This window comes from Lissotriton helveticus, chromosome 1_1, assembly GCF_964261635.1.
Source record: "Lissotriton helveticus chromosome 1_1, aLisHel1.1, whole genome shotgun sequence".
NCBI classification, from domain to species: Eukaryota; Metazoa; Chordata; class Amphibia; order Caudata; family Salamandridae; genus Lissotriton; species Lissotriton helveticus.
Window position 1 is genome coordinate 141856942 of NC_136057.1, and position 27648 is coordinate 141884589.

General features: G+C 47.7%; 1 protein-coding gene across 1 annotated transcript in view; it reads left to right on the top strand.

The window, feature by feature from the left end:
- Positions 1 to 27648, top strand: part of LOC144773182 (MLX-interacting protein-like) — a 170670-nt gene that overhangs the window by 40537 nt on the left and 102485 nt on the right. The window contains exons 5-7 of the mRNA XM_078658093.1: positions 17655 to 17744; positions 23372 to 23413; positions 23927 to 24092. Coding sequence (XP_078514219.1) covers positions 17655 to 17744; positions 23372 to 23413; positions 23927 to 24092 — 298 coding nt within the window. The remainder of the gene's footprint in view (positions 1 to 17654; positions 17745 to 23371; positions 23414 to 23926; positions 24093 to 27648) is intronic.

Consider the following 27648-nt stretch of genomic DNA (forward strand, 5'->3'; position numbering starts at 1 on the left):
GAACAGTCCAGACCGAGAGGATTATGAATCCGAAACCGGTCCCAGGATGCTTGTTTCCGGTCCAGGGAAGACATGGCTTGGCGGTTCGGGCTGGACTGTTCCCATGAGGCACAGGGTCAGACTGATTTGCATATGGGCATGTCTGAACTGGGGTGGTGGAGTGAGCTAAAGAATGGTGATGGATTAAACCCAGATCAGTTGACTGGGGGTGAGTGTTTGATTTGCTCAAACGCTCCGTCCATCATCCCCTTTGGTATCAATTTGTTCGCCCTGAGTTGGCAGGGTATGGCCACACGCGGGTCCCTTGCTCACTCTACCACTGGATTCAAGATAGCCTGGCTGATGAGAATTATGAATCCGAAACTGTCCCTGGATGCTTGTTTCCGGTCCAGGGAAAACATGGCTTGGCGGTTCGGGCTGGACTGTTCCCATGAGGCACAGGGTCAGACTGATTTGCATATGGCCATGTCTGAACTGGGGTGGTGGAGTGAGCTAAAGAATGGTGATGGATTAAACCCAGATCAGTTAACTGGGGGTGAGTGTTTGATTTTCTCAAACGCTCCGTCCATCATCCCCTTTGGTATCAATTTGTTCGCCCTAAGTTGGCAGGGTATGCCCACACGTGGGTCCCTTGCTCACTCTACCACTGGATTCAAGATAGCCTGGCTGATGAGAATTATGAATCCGAAACCGTCCCTGGATGCTTGTTTCCGGTCCAGGGAAAACATGGCTTGGCGGTTCGGGCTGGACTGTTCCCATGAGGCACAGGGTCAGACTGATTTGCATATGGCCATGTCTGAACTGGGGTGGTGGAGTGAGCTAAAGAATGGCGATGGATTAAACGCAGATCAGTTGACTGGGGGTGAGTGTTTGATTTGCTCAAATGCTCCGTCCATCATCCCCTTTGATATCGCTTCGTAGTCCAATCCTAGGCGTGCATTGTGGACTAGGATTCTACCCTCCTGAAGAAGAATAGATTACCATTTGTGAAGGATGTGCACAATTCAGCTGTTGTGTACCCATTTAGCTAGGTACTGGACAGGATTATGTCGACACAGCAGAGCGTGGTACATTCCTCGGGCTGCCTATCTGGAACGGATGCCTGGCTCAGCTCTACAATTTTACTTTAGAGGGCAGAATGATTACAGCCTTTCTTATGATTGTTATCAAAATTGTAGTTTTATTCAATCCAGTTTGGTAGGTTTTCTTCTCCTCAGATCATTTTAGATGTTACAGTACACATTTTTAGGCCTTTTCTTGGGTTTCTGAGGCAGTCTTTGTTTAATGGAGAGAATCAGTGGTAGATACTGCTGTTCTTTCGTGTCCCGGGGTCAAAAAACGGGTGCAATACAATTGGATACCCAAGTTACTCAATTTAGGCTTAAGATAAATGAAGAAAATCAGAGTGTGCTAGTACCTTCTCAAACAAAGTTACAAGTTTAATCGTTAGTTTATAATACAAGCTCTAAAATGTCAAAACCGAAAGCAAATAAGGGACGTTGGAGTAATGCATCCGATGGGCAAACCGTTGGACTGATCCATTTAACTTAAATCTTTAGCTCAATGGTGTCACCTGGGCCGAGGTACACTCAGAAGGGACCAAAAGATGTTTACTGTCGCTTAATGATAAGCGAGGTACCTAATATCTGCATGTTCATGCAGGGTGCCTGCCTACAGCTTGCATCAAGCAAACCACTGGATTCCTGGCCTGGACAATGGTGTGTAAACCAGGGGTTCAGTCTGCACTATCTGTGGAACTGCTAAGACTAGCCAGATGATTCCAGTGGTTCACGATTCAGTGCAACATCCTCCCGTCAATTTAACATTACTGTAGGCCAGTAGTCAAATTGGGATTTCCCATGACTCTAAGGGCAGCAGGACAGGTAAGTATAGACCCCACACGGGCTAGGGCAGCATGGGAATGGAGGACGAGCTCGTCAAACAGGATGATGTTTATGATCCTCCTGGGCAGCTAGCTAGGACAACCATGGTCCTCTGGGGAATTCTCAGTCCATCAGGGCTGTCCCACAAAGGCTTCTATGCTTTGCCAGTCACCCGTGGAGCAGGTCACTTCGTTCTGACAAGGCCCTCTAACTCTTCTTGCAGGCAGGTTCTTTTGTTTCTCAACAGGTCTGTCTGCACTGAGGCCCTGTTATCATGAAGTGCAGCAGTCTTGCAGGGGTCCTTCTCCTGCTTCTGGTTATCTTCTGTGCTGGTGCAGTGGACCTGCTTGGTTGTTGAGTCAAATGCTGAACAAAGAACCAAGAACCGGTAAATCAGCTAGTATTTATTGCTGTTTAGGGCCAAGGAGGTTGCCCCCTTTAAATTTTAGAGTGCTTCAATTATGGAGGTGCCTGTCCCAGTGTGGAGAGCGCCCGGCGAGGACATGAAGGAAAGGGAGAGCAGTAGGTTTCACTCTGCAGCTACAAGAGGTTCTGGCTACTTCCTCTCACTCATTTCTGGGAGGGGTTTAGGACACATCTACTTTTCAAACTAGACCACCAGCTTGTGCAGCTCACACAATTCACCTGTTGAGACACATTCACTCACTCTCTCTCACACTCTTGGTTGGATCGTCGTTACGCTTGCAGTCTTTATGTGGATATAAACTTCTGATCCATTATGTTGAAATGCACTGTTTGCCTTTGATGGACCAGATGGTGGGTGCATTATGCTTTAATGGAACTGCAGGTCTCTACTGAGTCCCCACAAAATGCGTTGATGATGAGGACCCCACCTATGGGGAGTTCATGGGTATCTTGTGCCACGTGGTGGAGCAGAACACGCACACCATGCCTCTGAATAAGACTCTTGATTTCAAGTGCAGGACTTTTCCCAACTCTCACTCAAAATCACACCACTCACAAGAAAGGGACCACTTAAAGAAACCAAAAAGCAGCACCCTTAGGTTGGCAGAGGCACAGATGACTGATCTGTAGAGGGTCTGCCCAAAAGGAGTCTCTACTCCAAGAAAGGAGACTGCCTCGAAGGGAGGACCACCCCTCAGTAGACGATTGACCCCCATAAACAGAGGATCGGCTTTAAGAGCCACATTCTCCAAACTGACTCACTTCAGCCACTGATAACATCTCAGCCCCTAAAAACACAGACACAGGCACAAAAACATTTGACCACAAAATAAAGCTTGCTAGACTGCACCTCCATCGATCTTGAAAAACGTTTCGGAGTTGAGTAGGTCTTTCAACATTTAATGTTCACTTATGCTTTTCTTCCCTTCTGTTATAGAGTCAGACTCTGTTAGATGCCAAACGTAGCGAGCAGCCATGTTTTAATCTCTCTCTCTCTCTCTCTCTCTCTCTCTCTCTCTCTCTCTCTCTCTCTCTCTCTCTCTCTCTCTCTCTCTCTCTTTTGCAATTTGCAGACCCAGTGACACACTTTCTGCTGTAAAACATACAAGCCCTTGGCTTTAAACTCAGTTCTCCCCCATCTCATCCTCCTCTGCGCCTTCTAACCTCCTACACACATAGCATTTGTAGCATTAGGGCACTACTGAGTGGTGACACAATGAATTTAGATGAAAAATGCAATTCAGAAGTAAATGTATGGGAACGCCAACATATACTTTTATGTTATGTAGGAAAGTGAGGCATCCTCCTGCTGTGCCCATAAACAAAAGACCCCTCACCTGCACTCTAGTCCATCGGCACACGCACACATGCCTTCAGTCAAGAAAACAGCAGCTTGTAATATGGCGAACAAAAAATCATAACTCATTGCTGCGCTTAATCAGACATCATCATGTACTCCGTAATGCTAGCACAGTCTTTGCAACATTAGATTATGGATGTCTCCTTGCCTGGGATGTGAACAAAAGTAGTACTTAGCATGGCACATTCTGTCAATCAAAGGTAATTTTATTTCAGTTAAAAAACCCATACTATTTTCCACAAGTAGATCATTAAAATGTGCACAGATGCTATTTATTGTTTCTAAATCAATTTTCAACAATTTCATTTTCTGCAATGCTAAAATACATAAAAGATACTGATACTAACGACTTGGGACGATTAAATACATATGGTCTTTTTATTATCTTTATGTCAATTCATTAAAATCTATTCTTGTACTTGATACGGTGCAGTCATTTTCGTGTAGGTTGTCTTTAGGATTGAAGGAAAGTAAATAATACGCTGCCTGTCCTGTACCTCCTGATCTAGGGTACAATTGCCTAATACCTCTTCTGGAATGTGTGTATTTTAAGTTAGATTGTCTTCATCTACATCAGTTGCAGGTTATAATGAACAAAATGACTACCACACTAGATTTCTATTAATACTGACTTTACATAATGTTCATCAAAGGCTCTGCATCATTAACCGCTTCGGCTTTAATACAATTTCTGTAGTACCGCCTTACGTTATGTTTGTCAGTCCCTTTGCAGTCAATGGCCGCTCTGCTTTAAGATAAAATGTTATCACACACAAGATTTCTAAAGATGCCGACACTACATAGTGTTCATCAAAGGCTGTGTAGTAATTAACTGCTCTGCGTGGATAACATTTCAGTGGTACCGGCCTTACATTCTGTTCATCAGTCCCTTTGCAGTCAATAGCCGCTCATCTTTGAGGTATAATTTTATAAAGGCTGCTATTATTTGTGATGGCTCTTTTCATACAAAATTGTAATGCATGCCGATCTGATACATTGTAAATTAAAAATTATTTTCAATAAAATGTTTCTTTCCGTTCATACATCCGAGCAGATCAATAGAATGTGTGTCAGGTTTTCTTCATATAATTGGCAGAGCCTGCATTTTGAATTCAGTGGTTTTGGTTGCCATTTAGGGATGTGTTCTAGTGTTTGACATAGGCCAAATCGTAAATGAAGTAACTTACTTTTATAGAACAATCTAAGTCGTTTTATAAGAAATTTCTGGAGGCGTGTCTCCCTGTAAGTATCATTCGTTGTCTTTTTTGTGATCGAGTCATGACAACCTTCTCATTTGTTTGTTGATAACTTTTTTTTAAAATTATTTTTATTGGCATTTTGAAACAACGCGATACAATGTTACATATAGACACAAGATAAGTTAGGCACCGTAGTATGGCCACAGAAACATGCGAGAGTACATCTTTAACACAGGAGCAGCCTGTTTCACAAATCAAAGCATGGGTGTTTAACCAAAATTGAAGTTTTAACGTTCTATTCTGTATCAGAGCTAGTGCTGTCTGTATCAGAAGGTGGGTCGCAAATGTTCCCTCTATATTTATTCCACGCCCCCCAGACCCTACTCCATTTCTTGGGACAACCTCTATTCCGAAATACTGCCCGTTCTGCAATCATCGCAGCGTCCATATCTTGCCTCCAGGCCGGTATTGAAGGTGACACCCCCCCTCCCCACATCTGCGCTATATTTCGTTTCGCTACCATCATACCCAGTGTCATCCAGGTCTGCCCATATCGTGTGAGATCGTTGGGTTCCCAAATGTTCAAAAGGCAGCGCTTGGGGTCAGGCAGTATGGAGAGTTCCTCAGATTGAGACATGGTGCGCATCACTTGAACCCAGTATTGTGCAATGTGGGGGCTTTCCCATATCGTGTGGTAGAAGCTACCTATTTCCCCACATCCCCTCAGGCAGTATGGGTTCGCTATCCTTTTCATCTTGTGTAGTGCATCCCTCGTGTAGTATGATCTGTGAAGTATACGGAGTTGTACCAGGCGAAGACGCGAGGGGACCCCTATTTCTTTCGGAGACGAAGTTGCCTCCTGCCACTCTGACTCATCGATGTCACCACAGCCGTGCGTCCATTTCTCCCGCAGGGCCTCTAGAGGGTCAGGTAAGTTGTTTACCAGTTTCCTATAGGTTAGAGATGTCGCCTTTGAAGGCATAAAGTCAGTCAGAAGCCTGTCTTCTAGCGGGGACGCCTCTGGGATATCCGTTCCGGACTTGAACGCTGTTGTCAACGCATGTCGCACCTGTGTGTACCTAAAACGTTCTGTCAGCGCCAAGTCATATTGTTTTTGCAGTGCCTCGAAAGGTAGCACCTGCCCCTTCTGCCACAGGTCTCCAATGGTTGAGATGCCGATAGCATCCCAACGGTCGAAGCCCTTGGAATGCCTCAGCCGTCCCAGCTGTTTTATGTCCCACAACGGGTCAGCTGCGTCAGCACACCCTGCCATTTCAATCTGCTCAGCGCCGCATGCCACACTGTGAGCGTGTGACGTAGTGGGCCGATCTTTGTGGTGACTAATGTTTTATCGTACAGGGGGGCCAGCATACCAGAGAACCCCAACTGTGCCCTGTCTGCCTTTAGAGCTGGTTCTGACTGGGGGAGATGAAGCCATTGGTTGATGACCTTCAACTGCGACGCCCAATAGTAAAGGTTGACGTCTGGGAGCGCTATGCCTCCGTCATACCAGCCGCGCGTGAGCTTGGCTCGCGCTATACGGGCAGGTTTAGTGCCTCATAGTAGCACCGTGACGTGCGCTGCGATGGTTTTGAAGTACGCAGGGAGGACAGGGTAGGGTGTGTTTTCTAGAACGTAGAGGAAGCGGGGCAGGGCCATCATTTTGAACAGGGCCGCTTTACCCAGCAGCGTCGGCGGCTATGATGCCCAGTGTCGGATGTCACGCTTGAGGCGGGCAAGAGGGGGCTGTAGATTGCATGAATGGTAAGCAGCAGGGTCAGCTGTAACGTATATCCCTAGGTATTTAAACCCGGCATCAGAGATCCGCAGCGGGCAGTTGTCCGGCAAGCGCGGTGCGGGACCGTGCAGTATGTACATGGTGGACTTGGACCAGTTGATCGAATTGCCGGAAGCTCGTCCGTATGCCGTGCAAACATCTAGTAGTGTGTTAATCGAGCGCTTGTGAGAGGTGAGATATAGTAAAACATCGTCGGCGTAGAGGGAAATTTTATCTTCCCAGTCATCCGTCCAGCGGATGCCACTGATCGTGGGCTCCCACCTTATCCATTCGGTCAGAGGTTAAAGGACCATGGCAAATAATAATGGGGATAGTGGGCAGCCCTGGCGCGTGCCTCTAAACAACGAAAGTCTGCCGAGATGTGGCCATTAGCGGCTACATGCGCCATCGGTCTTGCATAGAGCAGACGGATCCAGGACCAGAACTTTGGGCCGAAACCAAAGTGACGTAGTACTGCAAATAGAAAGGGCCAGTGGACTGTGTCAAACGCCATATGGGCGTCAAGGGATAATATCACCGCTGGTTCTAATAGATACTGCGCGCGCGCCAGTGCACCGTGTACTCTGCGTAAGTTAAGCGCAGTGTTCCTGCCCGGCATAAAGCCGGATTGGTCTTGATGTATGAGTTTGGGCAGATGGGACGTGAGGCGTTGTGCCAACAGTTTCGCGAGTATTTTAGCCTCTGCGTTAATGAGTGAAATTGGGCGGTAAGACGTACAGAGGTCCGCTGGTTTCCCTGGTTTTAGGATTGCTACAATCGTGGCCGTGCGTTGATCTAACGGGAGTTCCCCTGCCTCTAAGCTTTCCACGAACATACGCAGCAAGTGTGGTGCAAGCGTGTCCGCCTGTTGCTTGTATAAGTCAACTGGTATTCCATTAGGTCCCAGTGCCTTACCCGTCTGCAGGGCTTTAATCGCCAGTTGTACCTCATCGGTCGTTAAGTCTGCGTCCAAGGCCTGAGTCTCTTCCTCTGTCAGCGATGGCATTTTGAGATCTCTAATGTAGGCGTATGCCTCGTCCTCCGAGATCGTGGATGCCAACGCGTACACCGTTTCGTAGTGACGAGCTAGCGCGTGTACTATTGTATTGGGATCTCTAATCGGGTCCCCTCCCCCTATCGCCAGTTGTGCTATCCACCTGTCTCGTCTGTCACGTCTGTCCAGCCAAGCCAACAACTTGCCTGCTTTGTCGCCCATCTCGTAAATTTTGTGTCGCGTGGCAGACAGTTGCAGCTTGACTTCCTCTGTCAGGTGTGTTTTATGACGCTGTTGTGCTATTTGCAAAGTGTGCGCTGTAGTGGGGTTTGGGTCTGCCGCATGCCTCGCCTCTGCCCCAGCCACCGCCGTTTCCAGAGCTAACAGTTCCGCTCACCCCTCCCGCCTAAGCGCTGTAATGGAGACTATAGCACGCCCCCGAATCACTGTTTTGTAGGCCTCCCACAGGGTGGCAGCTGAGGACACCGAGCCCGCGTTGTCCCGGAAGTACTGTTTGGTGCCCACCCTCAGCTCCTTCCTGATCTTTGGATTGTGGAGGTATGCAGCGCGGATTGGATAAATCCGACGCCGTGTGGGCTGGTGATGTGCGTATGTAAGCAGTAGTGGAGAGTGATCGGAAATACCGCGCGGCCTTATTTCTACCTTGGACACAGTTCCAGGACCACCCGGTGAGCTAAGGAAATAGTCAAGCCTGGTGAGAGTATTGTGGACGCTGGAGTGATATGTGTACTGCTGGTCCCGGGGGTTGTATTTCCTCCAGAGGTCTTGCAGTCAGGAAGCCCTCCAGTCGTGTTGTGCCAGCTGGAGCCAATTTCGGGGGGACCCTATCCAGTAGGCTATCAGCTACCAAGTTAAAATCGCCCCCGAGAAGCAAATCTCCTTCAGGGAGCCTAAGTATGAAAGTGCTAAGATCAGATAGGGCCATGGCCTGTAATGCAGGTGGGATGTAGACGGAGACGATGTTAATGGGTTTTCCCTCCCACTGTGCGTGTATAGCGGCAAATCTACCCGCCGTATCTGACCTAGCAGACTGTATGAGGAGGGGGAATTGTTTTTTCACTAGAACGCCGACTCCCCTGGACCCAGAGGTGAACTCGGAGTGGGCCACCATCTTAAAACCCCATCTGTCCATGGCTTTTGTGGCCGTGCCAGTGAGATGTGTCTCCTGTAGGAGGATCACTGCAGCCCCTTCCCTTTTAATGCTTTTAGGACCAGACCCCGCTTGATTCTGTCCCCCAGGCCCTGGACATTCCAGGAGAGTATTGATAGAGAAGGCGTCATACTAGCCCCATCTCCCTGTGGGACTGTGTGTGCGTCAACCCCCATCATCTTGGATCAGTGTGGCAATTCGACAAATAATCGTTTCTGTGGTTCCAAACATTATGTCTCTCAGTGTAATTCGGTGTATCGCAGTAACAGAAAACATAACGAACAACATAAAACTTACCCCCCTTCCCTCACCCCTCCCTGCCTCCCTGCTTCGCGGACTCCAAACTGCCCGCCACCCCAACTCAGCAGAGTGCTTACGATCCCCGTCAAAAAACAACATTGCTTACAAGAGCATAGGGGGGGTGAAAGTCCAAGGAGGACCAAGTAGCCCCTAACAGTTCCAGAGTCCCAGCTCATTTGTAAAGTCTCAGTAGCATAACAAGGAAGGTGAACATCAGTAGGACAATGTTCGGTTCACCGGTAATAGTTCACAGCAAAAAATTAGAGGTACTTCCCTTAAGGCAGCAGGAGTCATTCCCCAGAGTCTGCAGCCGGGTCGGGCTCGGCCTTCTCCTCCTGTCCGGTCATGTCAGGCTCGTCGGTTTGTCCCTGCCTTCTGCGCCTGCTGTTCTGTCTGCCAGAGCCCTCCGCCGGTCTCCATCCCTCGAGCCAGTTGTGTGCCTCCTCTGGCGTATCAAAGAACCAAGTTTTTTTATCAGCCACCACCCTGAGGCGCGCCGGGAAGAGCATGGAATAAGGCAACTCGCGAGATCTCAACGTTTTCTTCACCTCGATGAAACTTCTCCGTTTCGCCGCCACCGCCATCGTATAGTCTGGGAAAATTAACACATCTGAGTTCTGTATCCGTATGGGCGGCGGGATCCTCGCCGTTTGTAGGATGGCATCGCGATCCCTAAAGTTAAATATGCGCGCTATAACAGGTCGCGGACGTGCCCCGGTACGTGGACGTCCCCCCGGGACCCTGTGCGCCCGCTCCACCGAGAAGAACTTGGAGAGGCCTTTCGGTTGCAGCACATTCTTCACGAGGTCTTCCACATACAGGTCCATGGCAGGCCCCCCTTCCGATTCCGGCAGACCAATAAGGCGGATATTATTGCACCTGGAGCGCCCTTCCTGGTCATCCATCTTGTCCGATAGGAATTTGTTGTCATACTCCAATTGCGCCACCCTTTTCAGCAGTGATGCTGTGTCTGAGGTGAGGGTCGTAGTGACCTGTTCCACCGTTGAAACCCTCGATGACATCTTTTGTAGGTCCGCCCGCAGAAGTGTGACATCCGTCGAGATTGAACCAACCGTGGTTTGGACCTGAGTCGGGGCCGCCATGATGTCCTCCAGTGTTATGGCGGGGACCGCGCCGCCCTCTGTGCCCTTAGTGCTGGTCCGTTTTTGCTCCGTCAGCGGGGGACAGTCTTTGGTGTAGGCAAATTTTTCCAACTTGCTCTGCTGGGTCCCAGGATTACCTCTGCCGCTCATTATGGGTCAATGAGGGGGCGCCGCCTCGGGACACACTGGCGCAGGTGAAGGGGTGCACCGTGGTATGGGTCAGGGCTCCAGGCAAGGAAATCAGGCCTCACTCTTCCCAAGTCGTCAAGGCGCCCCTCGGGGTCACCAGTCCCAGGCTTCTCCAACGGTCGAATAGGCACTTCTTATCAGGGGGGGGGCTCAATCAGGCGTGGGCTATGGCCGCCGGCGTGGGAGCAAAAGTGTTCTCTGCTCGTGCGTGTCGCAGCAAGCCGTCGAGGGCGCGGGTCTGGCCGGTGCTGGTCCCGGAGCTAAGGACGGTCTCTCGGCTCGTGTGCTCGCTGGAGGGGCGAAGCCGGGCGGGAGGGGGGGCAGTCGGGAAACCACTCACCCGCCTCCAGGCGTCTCAGCTCCGCCTCGCGCCCCCGCTCTAGGACAGTCACCGGCGCTCTTCCGGCAGTCCTCTCAAATTTAGGCCGGTGCTACTAGCGCGGGTGTAGACCGCGGGCTCCCGCACGACGCATCTCCGGGCTCCAGTGTCGTAGCGAGCTCGGAGTGGGACCGCTGCGTGATGATTCACCTTAGTTACAAGGTCCTACTGTCTGGGCTGCTTCAAAGCCGGATAACTGGCCGGATTAATGCTGGGCTACGGTCTCACCCTCGGAGCCTCACTAGAACGCGGCCATCTTGGTTGATCGCCGGCCACGCCCCCCCGTTGATAACTTTTTTAGTGTAGTGTGGAAGTGCCATATCCCATAACTCTTTGGCTTTAAGATTTTTTAATGCTGTGTTGAAAGCTCGTGTTCAGTTGTTCGGATTTTGAAGCGTTTTATTTTGAATTTCATCAAAGCATGCAGTGTATTTTCACCAGAGGATCTTATTAATGACATATATTTGATCAGTGAGCCTGTTTGTGCTAGATTTTGATTTATTAGCCCAAATTCCAACGAATCTGAAAGGGGGATGCGCTCTGCGGATCCTGGAATAATAGTCTAAAAACCTTATGTTCGAGGCATATGAGCTGCAGATTGCACACTGTGCATAGATGGCCACCTAGTGTTGGGCCCGGATGTTTGCAGTTTGTTTTTCTTGTAGAGAGTCTTTGGAAGTCACGGGATAGGTGACTCCTCCCTTGGGTGATACTGCGCATGGGCATCGGCTCCATCCCCAGACTGTTTTTTCCGCCACCGAGCTCGGATGTGGTTCCAGCGCTCCGTGTTGGAACCGATTAATCGTCGACGCGCAATCTTCATGGGCATCAAGAAAATACTCTACAAGGCGTTTTCCAGTCGACATAGCTCTTCGACTCCAGGGACGTCCATTCCGGTCGTCGAATACGGCCTTCGGGCTCAAATAGGCCTCGACTCCAGCTAATGGAAAGGACGCCATTTAAAAGGTGTCCTCAATGTGGGTCGAAGTTTACCCACACCGACCTCTACGAGGTCTGTAACCTCTGCCTCTCTCCGGAGCACGAGGCCAAGGACTGTTCAGCCTGTGCCTCTTTCCGCTCCAAAAAGACTATCAGGGACTGGAGAGCCAGGCGAACCATGGCTCAAAGATCTTCGGCTCCGGTTCCGGATGACATTTTCCAAGAAGGCGTCGACGTCCCAGAAGAACAAGACGTCGACAGCGAATCGGAGGCAGAAGATTCAGATGTCGAGGACCTGACTCCAGCGCAGCGGGTGGTAAGTAAGATCGCCGACCCCCACACTTCCTCGACACCCAAAAAAAAGGCTACGGTCACATCCCCGCCCTCGGGCTCGGGTACATACCGAGACAATATTTCCACGGCCCCACCTTCGGGCTCGGCCAAGAAGTCGATAAGGCCTTCGGGAGACTCGGGCTCGAGTCGACCCCCGCTCGGTGCCGGTACACAATTACCGGCACCGAAAAAACCATCTACTACCGCACCGAAGCCATCGGCGCTGAAACACCCAGTTTCCTCGGCACCCAAGCCAACTTCGGAGCAACCGAAAGCTTCCGGCACCAAAAAACCACCGGAGCCGAAGCACACGTTGGAGCCGAAAAAAGTGTCGGACTCGAAAAAACACCCAGAACCGAAAAAGCCTTCGGATCCGAAAAAGACACCGGCTTCCCCCGTAAAGGATAAAAGGTCAAAAGAGGCCGTACCGGCGCCGAAACGTCCTTCCATGCCGACAGGCCATACTCCTGAAAAAGACTTGTTGGCTCCAGATCCAAAGCAAAATACTCTTGTTAAAGACCCAAAGACTGGTCGATTGACATTATCAAAGAAACGACCACCAGAGGCGCCTGCACCAGCTCCAGCCCCAAAGAGGAAAAAGGACATGGCTACCTCACCTATGCATGTACCTCACCCAGCTCCTGCACCCACTCCTCCACCCCATATTTCACCACCTCTCTCCCCTGTACCATCTAGCACACATGGGGATAATGGGGATGATGAATCAGACACAGGGGCTGATCCTCAAGAGCCAGTTGATCCCCCAGACTCGCCAGACCCATGGGTAGATTACAATACACCCGACGTCCCAGACGTCCCACAAGACAATATATACCCGTCTAGGCCTTCACCACCAGAAGACACCATGGGGTTCAACCAGTTACTAATCAGAGCAGCACAATACCATGGGGTAGACATGCACTCCGATGCAGTAGAGGAAGACTTCCTCCTGGACACATTTGACACTGCACAACGGTCTTCCACAATTTTGCCAATTCTTGAAGGGGTGGTTAAACATGCCCCTGAGGTTTTTAAAGACCCTGTCATTACTAGAGTCATAAACCCAAGAGTGGAAAAGAAGTACAAAGCTGCACCATCTGACCCAGCATACATAAAGGGACCAGTTCCCCTCGACTCTCTAGTTATATCCAACGCACGAAAGAGGGCTAGCTCTCAGACATCAGGGGAAGCTCCCCCACCTGACAAGGAGTCTAAACTCCTTGATGAGTCAGGGAAAAGAACAGCCTTACAAGCAGCAAACATGTGGCGCATTGCTAACACGCAAGCTTTACTAGCCAGATACGATAGAGCACACTATGGTGAGCTCGAGGACATAATGCAACATCTCCCTGATCAATTTAAGGATAGAGCTAGTGAGCTAATTCAAGAAGGTAAAATTATTACTAACACATCTATCCGCTGCGCACTAGATGCAGCAGACACAGCCTCAAGAGCAGTCAATACTAGCGTTCTGCTGCGCAGGCATGCTTGGCTGCGTATATCAGGCTTTAAGCCATAAGTCCAAAGTGCCATACTCAATAGGCCATTCGATGAGCAACACTTATTTGGCCCTGAGGTAGATGTCTCACTCGAAAAAATGAAAAAAGACACGGACACAGCAAAGTCTATGGGAGCACTGCAGTCGCAGGCTCCCAGACGTTCTTTTCGTCGCTCCACATATAGAGTTGTGAGCAGAGGGTACTCATCAGACACACCATCCACAGGTTATAAAAGCCCCACTCAGTCTACCTACGGTAAGGGCTATCAAAGGGGAGGTTACTGCGGTAACAACAACAAGGGCAGAGGCAAAAATAACAACTCCCGCTCTGCCTCCACCCCTACCCAAGGACTCCCCTCCCCTTCCCCCGCCCCATTCCACTCCTGTCGGGGGAAGGATACAGCAACACCTGTCAGCCTGGCAAGACATCACATCAGACAGGTGGGTGCTTCAAATAATTCAGTCAGGTTACTGTCTAGAACTAACATCTACCCCTCCAAACATACCACCCAAACAGCGTCCAATGTCACAAGATCATTTAACGCTACTCAAACAAGAAGTACTTTCTCTACTGCAGAAAAATGCAATAGAGATAGTTCCAAAACATCAACGGAACAAGGGAGTATATTCCCGGTACTTTGTGATTCCAAAAAAGGACGGATCTCTGAGACCTATTCTAGACCTCAGACCTCTCAACGCTTACATACAATCCGATCACTTCCATATGGTCACACTTCAGCAAGTCCTCCCACTCCTGTTACAGGACGACTTTCTGGTTACACTAGATCTCAAAGACGCCTACTTTCACATCCCAATTCATCAGGCGCACAAAAAGTATCTAAGATTTGTGCTGGAAGGACAGCACTACCAGTTCAAGGTACTCCCATTCGGAGTAACCACAGCGCCAAGAGTGTTCACCAAATGTCTAGCAGTGGTAGTAGCACACCTAAGAAGACCGCACATACACGTCTTCCCATATCTAGACGACTGGCTCATAAAGGCACAGTCATACAACCAATGTGTACAACAAGCTCACAATACAATACTGTTACTTCACAACTTAGGCTTCACAGTAAATTACACCAAGTCACATCTGCTGCCGTCTTACACACAACAGTACCTAGGAGCTACAATCAATACTCAACTAGCACAAGCTTATCCCTCTCCAGCAAGGATAACATGTGTGCAAACGCTCCTAACAAAGTTCAAATCACAACACTCGCTTCCAGCTCGAGTGTTTATGCAACTCATAGGGATGATGGCATCTTGCATATTCATAGTACCTCACGCAAAACTGCAAATGCGTCCGCTTCAAGAATGTCTAGCACGTCTATGGATGTATGTAAAAAACAAGGACCCCCTGAATAGAGAATATTATTCCTAGGACAGGGAAAACAATATATGTGTAACAATTCCTAGGCAATCACAATAATAACAAAGGGAACCAGTCAAGGTAGGAGGACATGAAGGATAAACGTGATATTAAAATCATATACTATTTAATAAACAACAATAAATTATACAAACAATTTTCATACTCAACAAATTATGTACACGATAAAATACAAAAAATAAGATGAAACCATAATATAAAACAAGTTGACATAAATTACAATCAATTAAAAAAGTATACAATTAATTATTAAAAAGTGGCAAATAATATTAATTTCTCATATGGAAAGTGGCTTTCCTAGTAGCCATTACTTCCTTAAGAAGAGTTGGTGAAATGCAAGCATTTACCATCCAAGAACCTTTTCTGCAAATGCATCACAGTAAGGTGGTTCTTCGTAAAAACCCTAAATTCCTACCAAAGGTAATTTCACCGTTCCATCTAAACCAATCTGTGGAACTGCCAGTTTTCTTCTCGCAGCCACAGTCGCAGAAAGAGCTCTGCACACCTTAGATGTCAAAAGAGCACTACTCTACTACATAGAGAGAACACAAAGCTTCAGGAAAACAAAACAGCTTTTTGTATCCTTTTCACCACCACATAAAGGCAACCCAATATCAAAAACAGGTATTGCCAGGTGGATCGTTAAGTGTATCCAAATATGTTATCAGAAAGCTAAGCGTACACTGACAATTCCTCCAAGAGCCTATTCAACAAGAAAAATAGGGGCTTCCCTGGCATTCCTAGGGAACATTCCCGTGGAAGACATCTGCAAAGCAGCTACATGGCTTACACCGCACACATTCACAAAACACTATTGTGTAGACGTGCAAACATAACAACAAGCTACTGTAGGCCAAGCTGTACTTAAAACACTATTTCAAACAACTGCAACAGATACAGGTGGTTGCCGCTAAGGTGGGTACTGCTATATAATCTATGCACAGCTCCTATGCCTCGAACTGAAAATGCTACTTACCAGTATGCATCTGTTCTTGGCATGTAGAGCTGCAGAATTGCACACGCCCACCTGCCTCCCCGGCTACTTTTATCTGTTCCAGTGTTATTAACATTAGATACAAACACACATGGTCATCACTATCTCTTAGCTCCATCACTTCCATAATGGCGAAAAACAATCTAGGGATGGAGCCGATGCCCATGTGCAGTATCACCCAAGGGAGGAGTCACCTATCCCGTGACTTCCAAAGACTCTCTACAAGAAAAACAAACTGCAAACATCCGGGCCCAGCACTAGGTGGCCATCTATGCACAGTGTGCAATTCTGCAGCTCTACATGCCAAGAACAGATGCATACTGGTAAGTAGCATTTTCCTTTGTGCTGAATTTTGGAAAGCACTGAACTTACCCGGGAATTCTACAGTGCCATAACAAAGTGCTAGAATGAACTTTGCTTGTATTGCAGCTATTAATGGCTGAGAGGTAGGACTTTGCAATTTCTGATATATTTTCTGGAATTATGAGATTAGGGAGGCAATTCTTGGTTTCAGTGTGCTCTGATGCAAATAATGTGACTGCCGGTCTTGTAGCCAAACGTCGAGATATTTGTATGACGTACCTCGCAGAATTGGTTTACCCCACAACGACCAGCTGTCCATCTATAGCATTGAAGAATGACAATAGTTCTTATTTTGCTATAGGTTTTTGACTTTTCCATTTAGTCCTCCAGTGTGGGTTTACATTTCTTGCTTTCCAGACAGAATAGATGCTTATCTGAAAGTTCAGAGAGCCTTCACGTTTTTTTCCCACTCCAATGAATAACTTTTACCCTTCAACTTGTGAGTCCACGGTGGTGGTTTGGACCAGGTAAGGTGGCAGCAAGAGCTTTTCTGGCACACTCAATGGTATACTTTAAATCAATTTTTTTCACCAGCTCACTTAACCCTCAGATAACCCTGCTAAGATGTATATGGAGTAAGTCAGAATCTGTTGTTTTACAAGGACGAATTTTCATTAATGTCTTTTGCAAAGTGCTATTCTGGCCAACTCGAAACAATTTCTGTAAACTGCTTATTTTGAATCGTTAGAGCAGGTACCATGTTTGCTCATTTGCAGCTGATAAACCTCTCTGGTTTAGACTTGTACTGGGCACTATAGCTGCCCCCTCTGCCAAAGTATGTTATGCCTTAGGATTGTACCATGTCTAGCACTTGACAGTCTGGGAACTAAGAGTAGGTGCAGATGTCTGCTGTACTCTTTGAGGCATTTGATAAGATCTACCATTTGTGCCCTAAATTCCAACCCTAGGATGATTGTATGTGTATGTGTGTTTGTGTGTGTGTGTGTGATTGCTAGCATACGCAAAGTGAGTGTAGTTACGTGGACCCTCTAACATCTCTTTCTTAAAATTCTTCAAAGTAGTGCATCTGATAATGCCCAATGGACTAGGAAGGTGCCAAAGAAGTTCAGGGTAGTGAGGTCACTTCAATGAGTGCCATTTAGCGATGTAGCAATGATGTGATTCTGTTTTTAAACTGCATTGGTACTTCTTTGGTGAGAAAGTCATTCCTGACTACTACTCTGGTATAGGAAGATGGCAGAGTATACTGTACTGGTAGAGTAGAGTACAGTATGATGGTTTCAGAGTTGCCTTAGACCTCATAGTCTCCATCCTACAACTTTTAAAGTTTTGCTGAGCCTTTAGCCCCTCTGTTTCCCTTCCCTCTCACAGCTGTTGTGATCTTGTCTGCAGGCGGTGCTCATGGAGGGGAAGTACTGGAAGAGGCAAAGTTTGATAGTCATACGAGAGTACCACAAATGGCGCACCTTTGTCAGAAGCCGGGTACGATATCGATCTTACTATATTCCTCCTTTTTTTTGTCTCAATTACAGCCTCTTTTTAAAGTTTTCCTTTTTCCCTCTGTGCTCCATCTTCTCTCTCTTTTTCTTCTGATAGTTTTCCTACTCTTACTGTTCTTTTTTCCTATTTCGCCTTATTTTTGCCTCTCTTTATATGAAAGTTTCTGGTTTCATTTTCTGATCTTTTTCTTCCACTGTCCCCTCATTCTGTCCATTTTTACATCTCTTGTTCCCTGCTCTTTTAAATCTTGCTGTTGCTGATGGACACTTATAACCACAGAATCCTAACCTCTAGAGTATCCCAAGACACCAGACTGGATATGGAGAATTCTTCAGTAATGCTCCTATGTGCTGACAGGTGACTCCGCATTGACTCCATGCCTCCCTGGAAGTGACGCTTGAATGACGGAACGAAGCTGCATGTAAGCACCACCCTGTGCACTGACGCCACTTCTAGAAGTCCACTCCCAACTTTGTTGTTCGTCCAGCTACATCTAAATGCCTTCTACAGTGTGCTATAGAAGAGGTTTCCCGAGAAGAGAATAGAATCCAAGCCATGCTAAGACTCCAGGAATCAGATCTTGGTCACGGCCATGTACAATGTGTGTCTCTGATGCTTGTGACGAGGTCATAACTCAAGCTATGTAGTAAATTTGTCCTCTTGATCCTAAAGGTAATTTAGAAGCAAGAGGTGAAATTCTATGTTACCAAACAGGAGCGGAGGTTGCTTTTAAAACACAAGTCTCACTCCAAGTCACATGAACTCTTGTGATACCACTCAAGAGGCTGCATTCACTCAAAGTCAAAAGCCTGTCATAAACGCAAGAGAGCTGCTCAAACCCATCCCTCTATTCAAAATCAGGTGAGAAGGCACATGGGAGTTAACTGAAAGATCATAACCCACCCGTCTGACTCCATATTAGTCTCAGTATGCCCCGAATTCTCTGGACGGTTGTCGACCCACAACAAACTGCAACCTTCAAAATGGCCATGCTTCAACTCTTTCAGTTGCTCTTATCTCCCTTTGAGGCACTTTCGGGTCTCGCAGAGTCACAGAGGCTTCCAGTTGGACTTCTACCTACAGACCATCTCTTGCAGCCAGTTGACCATTGAGACTTAGGCCCGTGCTGGTCTCCGAACTCAAGCGGACGTTGGCCCGTTCTAGGCCTATGTCTCACAATTTGATTACAAAAGCACAGCAAGTCATTATGCAACCAGATTCTATTCCTGAGCCTCTTCCTCAACACCATTGCTATCAGAGGATAGAGGCCTTATGACACCGTTCAGGGTGTACAAAATGTTGCTCATGACATCGATCAAGATGGTGAGTAGGAGGCACTACACCTGCTCCCCCTCACTATACTGATCATGCGCAACACCTTAATTTACAGAATGATACTGGGCTTAATACATCTTCAGACACTGAGCTGGATTGACCACCTGGTCCACCAATGAAAGTAGGGTGAAGGGCAGCAAAATTGCTACACTTACAGTTGCCTGCTGTTGAAACTAAGGCAAACTTATTAATTGAGGTCCTTCAACCTGGTCTAAAGTCTTCTGAACCAGTTCTGCCATTCAGCGAGGCTCCCACAGATACACTCATGTTTTAAGCGATGCTTGAGACCTCCAATTAGTTGACCAGTGGCCAGGCAACATAAAAAAAAATCAGGACTTTAGGTTTATTTGTTGTCGAAGTAACCTATGATTGAAAGCCTGGTGGTATCAGTATCGTCAATTTAAAGTCCCTCTTAATGCCTTTCTCACCAACCCTCTGGTTAGAGATAAGTGAGTGGAAATACAATGATGCTTTTGGAGTTGTCTTTAGCCACTGTAACCTTAAGTTTTGTGAACGCACTACATTCTTTAAGGGACATTTCAGTGAGATCTTGCTGGCTGTTCCGAAAGACTTCAGCACCTCACTTGCAAACGATACTTGATGGAAAGGACGCGGCATGGTATGTCTTGTGTGCTTACATGGACACCACAAATTGTTTTAGCAGAGCTATTGGCACCTATCTTATGCTTTGAAGGATCGCCTGGATAAGTTCATTCGGGTCTTCAGGAGATGCCCAAGCATCCTTGACAGATATGCCCTTTGTCGGGGGTGGGGGGGCTGATTTGGCCCTTACACAATTTAAGGACAGTTGAGCCAAAGCACAATTCTTGGGGCTCCCAACCTTTTCAGCAGCAGCCGACCTATTCCATTCACTTTAGAAGACATGGTGGCGGCCAAAGCCTTTCTCACCAGCAGGAACAGCTTTCATCTGACACTTCCTCCCCTGCTGCATTGGCGGTCTGGTCTCTTTAGTTTGCCCACACCCAGCTAATAGGACCCAGGATAAGCCATTTCCTCCTTGGCTAGCATAATTACATCGGACAGATGGGTCTTGCAAATCATACAAATTATCCACACCCTGCCTTTCATTTCCTCACCACCCTGTTGTCCACTCATATCAGTGTGACTTGCTGAAAGAAGTCCACCATTTGGTTGCCAAAGGTGCCATCAAATCGGGGTCGGATTCGAAGATAGTGGAGCAGTGCTATTCACACTCCTTCCTCATTCTAAAGCTTGGAGGCCTCAGACTTATACCAGCTCTTCACCAGCTGAAAGTCTTTCTGACAAAGCAATTCAAAATGCACACCCTTCTCTAATTCTTTCTGCTATGGAGCCAGGAGGCTGGATGATGTCCCTGAACGAGCAGTATGCAGATATTTGTATACTTCCTTCTGACGTTCCACAGGTGTCATCTGTGTTCACTGCGGGGTCGAAACAGTTTGCTGCGTTTTCCTTCGGCCTTACCTCAGCCCCTCGGGGGTTTGTGAAAGTGATGTTGTTTGTCACTGGCCGCCTTCGTAGGTTGGATATACATGTGTTTCCATGCAGGACAAGCGCAAATCGGACCTCTGGCTTACCGCTCTCATTGACCCTCCACATCTCCAGTTGTGACAGATGTGTCACTTCTGGGTTGAGGGGTGGCCACGTGAGAGAGGTGGAGATTAGAGGGCCCTGATGTCCAGCAGAGGACCAGATCCACATATATCTTCTGGAGGTTCGAGAGAAGACTTCCTTCCATCCATAGATAGGCTGCAGTAGGTCCTCGTGGACAGCAGGAACACCATATGGTACTGCAACAAGCAGAGCCGAGTGGGGTCTGAGTCATGAGTCTGTGGGTTTGGCTAAACCAGCAGAACATCTTCCTCACTGCCAACCATCTGCTGGAATCCCTGAATACCAGAGCATACAAGCTGAGCAAGCATCGACTGGTGAGCCACAAGCGGCATCTCCATAATCCTAAGATACAGGGCGTCTTTGATCAGTGGGATACACCCTAGCTAGATTGGTTTGTTACCGTTAAGCATAAGAATTGTCTAAACATTTCCACACAGGAGTTTCCTCCAGGGCAGTGTTTAGGAGATGCATCATGTCTTCGGTGGGGCACGGCTCCAGTACTCATTTCCACTGCTAGCTTTCTTGCCTACAGGTCTGTCCTGATTTTCTTCAGAACAGGTCATCCTAATGGTCCCAGAATGGGCCAGCCGTGTATGGTACCATGAGCTCCTGGGCGTTTGCCCTCCAATCCAGCTACCATTTCAGGGGGATCTCCTGTTCTGGGAACAGGGGAGGGTCATTCATCTGTATCTATGCAACCCACACATCCATACATGAAGCTTTTAGTGGGACAGATTCATCCATTTGATCCACACACTGAAATAGTCTGTCATCCTTGCAGCCCAATGCCGTTTGACAAAGTCCATCTCTGCTGGGTGCTGTGAGAAAATGTGTTGCCTGGTGTGGCATAATCATACTGGACCCTATGTGGCCAAACTTTGAGTTGTTAAGAGATATCTGTTGGCCCTTTCGACTTTTTTCTGTTTATGTGATCAACCCTCTGTATTTAAATCACCTGTGATGTGTTTTTTAAATGTTCTGACTCTCCTGTTTCCCCCAAAACGGTTCCTCATGCCACAATCCGACTTGAACTTGGTGTTGACATTTCTTACATACTCACCTTTTGAGACAATGCACAGATTCTCTCTGACTACTGATGCTCAAAACAGTTTTTCTGATTGCTATCTCCTTTGTGCACCGCCTGGACAAATTAGTGCGGAGGACCTGGGCAGCCAGGTCCAGCCTTCGTATTCAAAGTTCTTATTTCTTTTCACATCAGCAAGTCTATCACTCTGCCTATAATTTTGGCTCCACCCAAAAAAAGAGTAGGAGCGGCTCCATCGGATGGACCATAAAAGAGTTTTGAGTATCTATAGTGATCATAACAAATGATGATCAACTGTTTCTAGGTATTTCTGGAGTGAAGAAAGGGAAGGAAGAGCGAGGACAGAGAAGGCAGATCAAGGTAAGGGAAGACAGAGCAAAAACGCACCCTGTTAAGATGTATAGTCCTTTGCATACAAATCTGCTAATGCTGGCAAAGAAGAAACCTCCTGACGGCTTGCGGGCTCATTCCACCAGAGCCAAGGACTTTATGAAGGGATTGGCATGGGAGTGCTGGTGCTAGACATCTGCCAGGCGGCAACGTGCTCGCCAGTATGCTCGTTCACTGAGCACTAGTCCCTTGACAGTTCTGGTGGGAATGGCACTGTATCTGCTCGATACTGCAAGACTTTCTGATCTGTGTCTCCCCTCAGGCCCTACCCCTTTTGGAGGGGTACTGTTGTGATGTCTTTTGTAAAGGTGAGGAATCTGTGGTTAAAAGTATGAATCTGAACAAGATATTTACCTTCGGTAACACTCTTTCTGATACATACTGTATCTAAACGCAGATTGCTTCCTGCCTGCTAACCTCCCCTTTGTAAGGAGTGGACTCCAGACAATCACAGTAAGTTTCCAAGTTAAATTTTGGCCGCTTTCACCAGCAGTTTGTTCGAGTGTTCTGCGTCGGATCGCGTGGATGAATAAAGATTATGAAACTGAAAGAACATTTGTCTGAGCCCAGGGGTGGCGCTTACATGTGGCTCTGCTCTGTTACTTCCAAGTGTAATGCACTCTCAGTAGAACCACACTGTGTCACCTGTTGCTTTCTTGAAAATTTCTGTGGATCCAGTCTGGCTCTTCGGGGTATTCTAAAGGTGAGGAATCTGAGAAATTCATCAGAAAGACCATTATGCTAAGGTAAGTAACATGTTCTTCTCTCCGTTTCTATTCAACCTTTCTCTTTTTCCATTCCTTTTTCTGTACCCTGTTTCACTATTTTTCTTTATACCTCTTCCTACCTCTTTCCCACTTCCCTTTGTTTACTTTCCCTTCCTCTGTTTCAGTGCCATCTCTCACCGCTTTAGCCCCCTTTTCTTTCCACTGGTTTCCATCCAATTTTTGAACCCGTTCTCCTGACCTCCATCTTCACTTTCTCAGCTTTCCTTTGTCCTTATTTTTCCTTCATCCCCATTCCCAAATTATTCTCTGCATTACATCCTATTCTTCTTCCTTCTGCACCGTTGTATCCTGTCCTCTTCTGGTTCGTCCTTCTTCTTCCCTTACACTTTCACTCTATTGCACTCCCTTATTCTTTCTCTCCCACCTCTTTTTTTGCTCTGCTCTACCATATTTCTTCAGCTGGAATATTAAAAAAAATAATGTTTTTCCTGTTTTAGCTCCGGCACAAGAGAGGTAGTCTGGTTTCGTCGACCACTGAGGTAGGTGGATGGGTATTTGGGTAGAGCTGCTGAGAATGGGAGGATCTTTCTGGAGGCCATGGTCTGCCTGTGCTTCCGTGATAGATTTCAGACTCTGTGTGTGCTGCAGAGAGAAGATGCTAGAGGGACTGCAGAAAAGTATTCATGCAGCGTAAGTCTGTGTTGCACCGTGATGCTGCTACAGGGCCTGTGGAGCATGACTGAGTCTGCCTTTGCTTCTGTGTGGGCTTACTACGGACATGGGGGACTTTTTGAGTAGTACAGGGTTTGCCTCTGCTCTCTTGTGAGTGTTTGAAGTAGGGAACGAAGAACTTTGGTGTGATCTGCTTGCTTTATGGTGAAACACTGTTTTGGTGCCAGGGGATGTTACCGGAGATGGTATTTAAGATTATAGCAGGGCATTGCCTGTCAATGATGAGGTATGACTGATATTTAAGCCTATTGCCATGTTTCAGTGCTAGTCAGTGTTCATTTACATGCTATACAAAAGGTGTTCTCTGTTTTCCTGGCTAGCACAAGATTGATGACCTGCCATGGCGAGACCTGGAGGACTCGACTGGTTCAGGCTCCCCCATGGACCTCGACCCCCTGCACGACTTCAATGCACTCATCGCAGAGCTGACAGACACCCTGTTCTCGACACGTAACCCCTACAGTGGGCCCAACCCGCGAGGATATGGTAAGAGGTGCTCCATATGATGAGGGCTGGTGGCTTAACATTCTGCCTGTGTCTGCCTTTTATGGTGGCTCCGTAGTGCTGAGAAATATGGGAAATGTAGTTGTTTTTTTCTTCTGAGTTTTATATAGCGCAAACTTGGCCCGAAGGTATCAGAGTGCTTTACATGAGCACCAGTTGCATTACAGATGGACACATTCATTTTTGGTAGGCCCTGGGAGATTAAGACATTTGCCCATATTCACAGGATGTTTGAGCGTCCCATGCTGAGACTCTAACCCAGTTCCCCAGCTTCGAGGTCGACCGCTTTAGCCCTTAAGCCAGATCCTTGCCCCAGTTCTGACTCCACTCTCTTTCTGCCCTTCTATTTAAAGATCGCCTGAGACTCTCATTGTCTACAGCCTATTGTAATCTCTTTATTGTATTGTGATGCTTTTTGTTCAAAATGTGATCCTTCTTTTCTTTCCTTCCCATCTGTTCATTGTAGTGGCTATGACCTAACAATCTTTGTTCACTTCCTCTCTTTAGTTGTGCTGCTGTGGTTTCTCTTTCCTGCTCTGTGGTTTCTCTTGAGTTCCTTTCTCTTAGTCATGGGAAGAGGACCTACATATATAAAATGTACCTTTCAAGCACATTTGTTCATTCAGTGTCTCTGGTCTACTTTGGCTCTCTTTGACTACCGTCAGGATCTGAAAGAACTGTTTTGAATGCATCATATGGCATCATACAGGATAAGGCATTATGGAATGCTTTTCTGGCTTAAGGTGGTTCTTGGTGACTTTAGCACTCCTTTGTATATTCTTTACCCCTTTTGCTTCTCTTGGTATATTTTGTTGTTGATAAATTTTCATTTTCATTTAATTTTCTTTCCTTTTTCTTCCTCTCTCCCGTTTCACTTCTCTGCCACTTACTGCTTGTGCTTTATTATTCCTTCGTTTTTAGGTCTCGCCTGAGCCAGCGCATGTGCTGCTCTGGCGAGACTTTTAGTTAGTGGGCTTAAAAAATCCGACCACACGCTTTTTGTGGTGCCTAGAGCGTGCGGTTACGCGCACAGTTACGCACACAGGCGCCATCTGGCTTTCCTCGCATCTCTTGCGGGCACCCTTACAGTGCGCGATCAGGCGCCATCTGGCTTTCCTCTCATTTGCTCTCCCAAGCGTGCGTGCCTCGCTCCGTCTTGCTCACGCTTCAACGCTCCTCCCTCTCCCCACCAGAGAGCGCGTCTCACGCGTCTCGCGCGTCTTGTTTTACTTTTCTTGTTAAGACGTGTTCCCTGACAGTATGCTTAACTAAAAACTGTGCATAGTAGTGCATAAACTTCATACATAATCATTTTGAAGCCTGGGGAAAAATGTATATGGAATCATTTATGAGAACGTATACCTACAACAATAATATGGGCCTTGAATCACCCATTAGTTCCTCTCCGGAAAAAAATTTACACCCTTTTATGCCTTGCTGAACCCACTCCTTTCACATAGCCGAGCTCTCATAATAAACTCTAATTAGAACCAGAACTGCCCCACTTTTCTTTATTTCTCTGCTTAAGCCAACTGTTTTCCTTGTCCAACATCTTGGCCTCCTCTATGCATATTTGTTATTGTTAACCCTCTTAAAGCCCCCAAACTATTACGTTCTCCCCACAAACACCTAGTCACTCTAGTCTAAACAAATTAGTTGCCTCATTTTTGTTCCACTCCATCGTGGTCCACGGTTATTTCCAGTTTTCTACTGGGCACCCTCTGCTGAAATAACTCGCGCCTGCTTCCCTGACCTCTCTATACCCTTAATGTCCGTTCGTTGATACCACCGTGCCCACTCAGTCTTGCTGACCCCTCAGACATACCCTATGGGATCCACCCTCAGACATACCCTATGGGATCCACCCTCAGACATACCCTATGGGATCCACCCTCAGACATACCCTTTGGGATCAACCCTCAGACATACCCTATGGGAACCCCTACATCTTCAGTTTACAGATGATCTTGTAAAGCCAGCTCTACGTCGCACAGCTTGCCCTGCCTCCGGATCTCCTCCATCACCCCATAGCCACGGTTTGGCATCACCTCCACTGTGAAGTGCACTAACTCCTCCAGCTCCTATTCCGTGCTCCGGGTAAGGACTGCCAGCCTGTGGAGTTGGCACATAGTCCTATGGCTGCGGTGATACAGGGTCCGTGGCAAGAGGTCCAAAGCGTGGGCGCCGGCACATTGACTCTGGTACCGGCAAGGGGAAGTAAACGCCCGGAAACCTTTCTGGGCCACTAGGTGCTCCGTACCGTCCTCTGCCTTAGTTTGCCGGCTTTGCCTACTGTTACAGGCACCTGTCATTAAAACAAAAAAGGGACTACTGCGTAGATCTGGGAATGGGACCGTACTAAAATGGCGGTTACATTTCTGTTTTTCCAGTCATTGAAACGTAACCGTTCATTTGAGAGCGCTCTTTACTCTAGGTTGCCGCCATGTTGTCTGAAAAGCGGTCATTATATTGCCTAGAGACCCATTTGCATTGAGTGCTTCTGGCTACCCCTTCCAAAGACCTTTACAAAAAATAGTGAGACATTATTGATCAAAAGACACAACTTTCCTTGATGGAGACTACCGATTTTAAGGCTAGTGTGAGAAAGTGCCATCTTTCTTGCCTTGGTATGCCCCCACTTTTTTCTGAACTGCTGATGTGCTTTGACTAAGTGTGCCCTGGGTTCCTGCCAATCAGGTACCCAGGGCCTGTGTTCCGTCCCTAAAAACTATGCTGAAACAAAATACCCAATTGGCAACTCTGGCCCCTTGTCAGCCCCTAGTAAATGGTACCCTGGGTACCCAGGGCCTGGGGACCAGAGAAGACCCCTGATGGCTGCAGCACTGATTGTGCCACCCTCAGGGGCCATGTACCCTGGTACCCACACACTGCCTTTGCAGGCTGAGTGCCTAAGTACAGAACTAAAACGAGAGTCGACATGGCACACATCCCTGTGTGCCATGCCCACAGAACCCACTGCCCTGGCATGCCTCAGCCACCCCTCTAGCTGGGTGCCCTATGCCAGAGATGAGGGCACAGGTGCCTGAGCCCTGTACCCCTACAGTACCCAGGGCCATTCCTGGGCACTGTAAGTGCAGTGATGCCATTTAAGAGTATATGGTGCTGGGAGGTTGTCATTACGAACTCCACAGCACCATAATGGCTACACTGAAGACTGGTATCAAACTTCTCAGCACATTAAACCCGCGTTGATGCCAGTATGGGATTTAATGTAACATGCACCAGAGGGCATCTTAGAGATGCCCCCTGAAAACCTAACCTGCAATCCACGTCTGGGCTGAGTGGCCGCAGAGACTGCCACCCAGCAGACATGTTGCTGGACCCCTGGGTAGGAGAGCCCCCCGCTCTCCTGGGTCTGCAACAAAGCACATCCTCGGCGAGGTGCTATGTCTCCTCCCCCAGGATGGACAGGGGGAAGCTTCAAAGGCATACCGCCTCTGAGAGCTTCCCCAGACCATTGGCTGTACCCAGCAACCAGCCCCCCACCAGTCCTAACCCCCATCTGGCGGGAAGACTG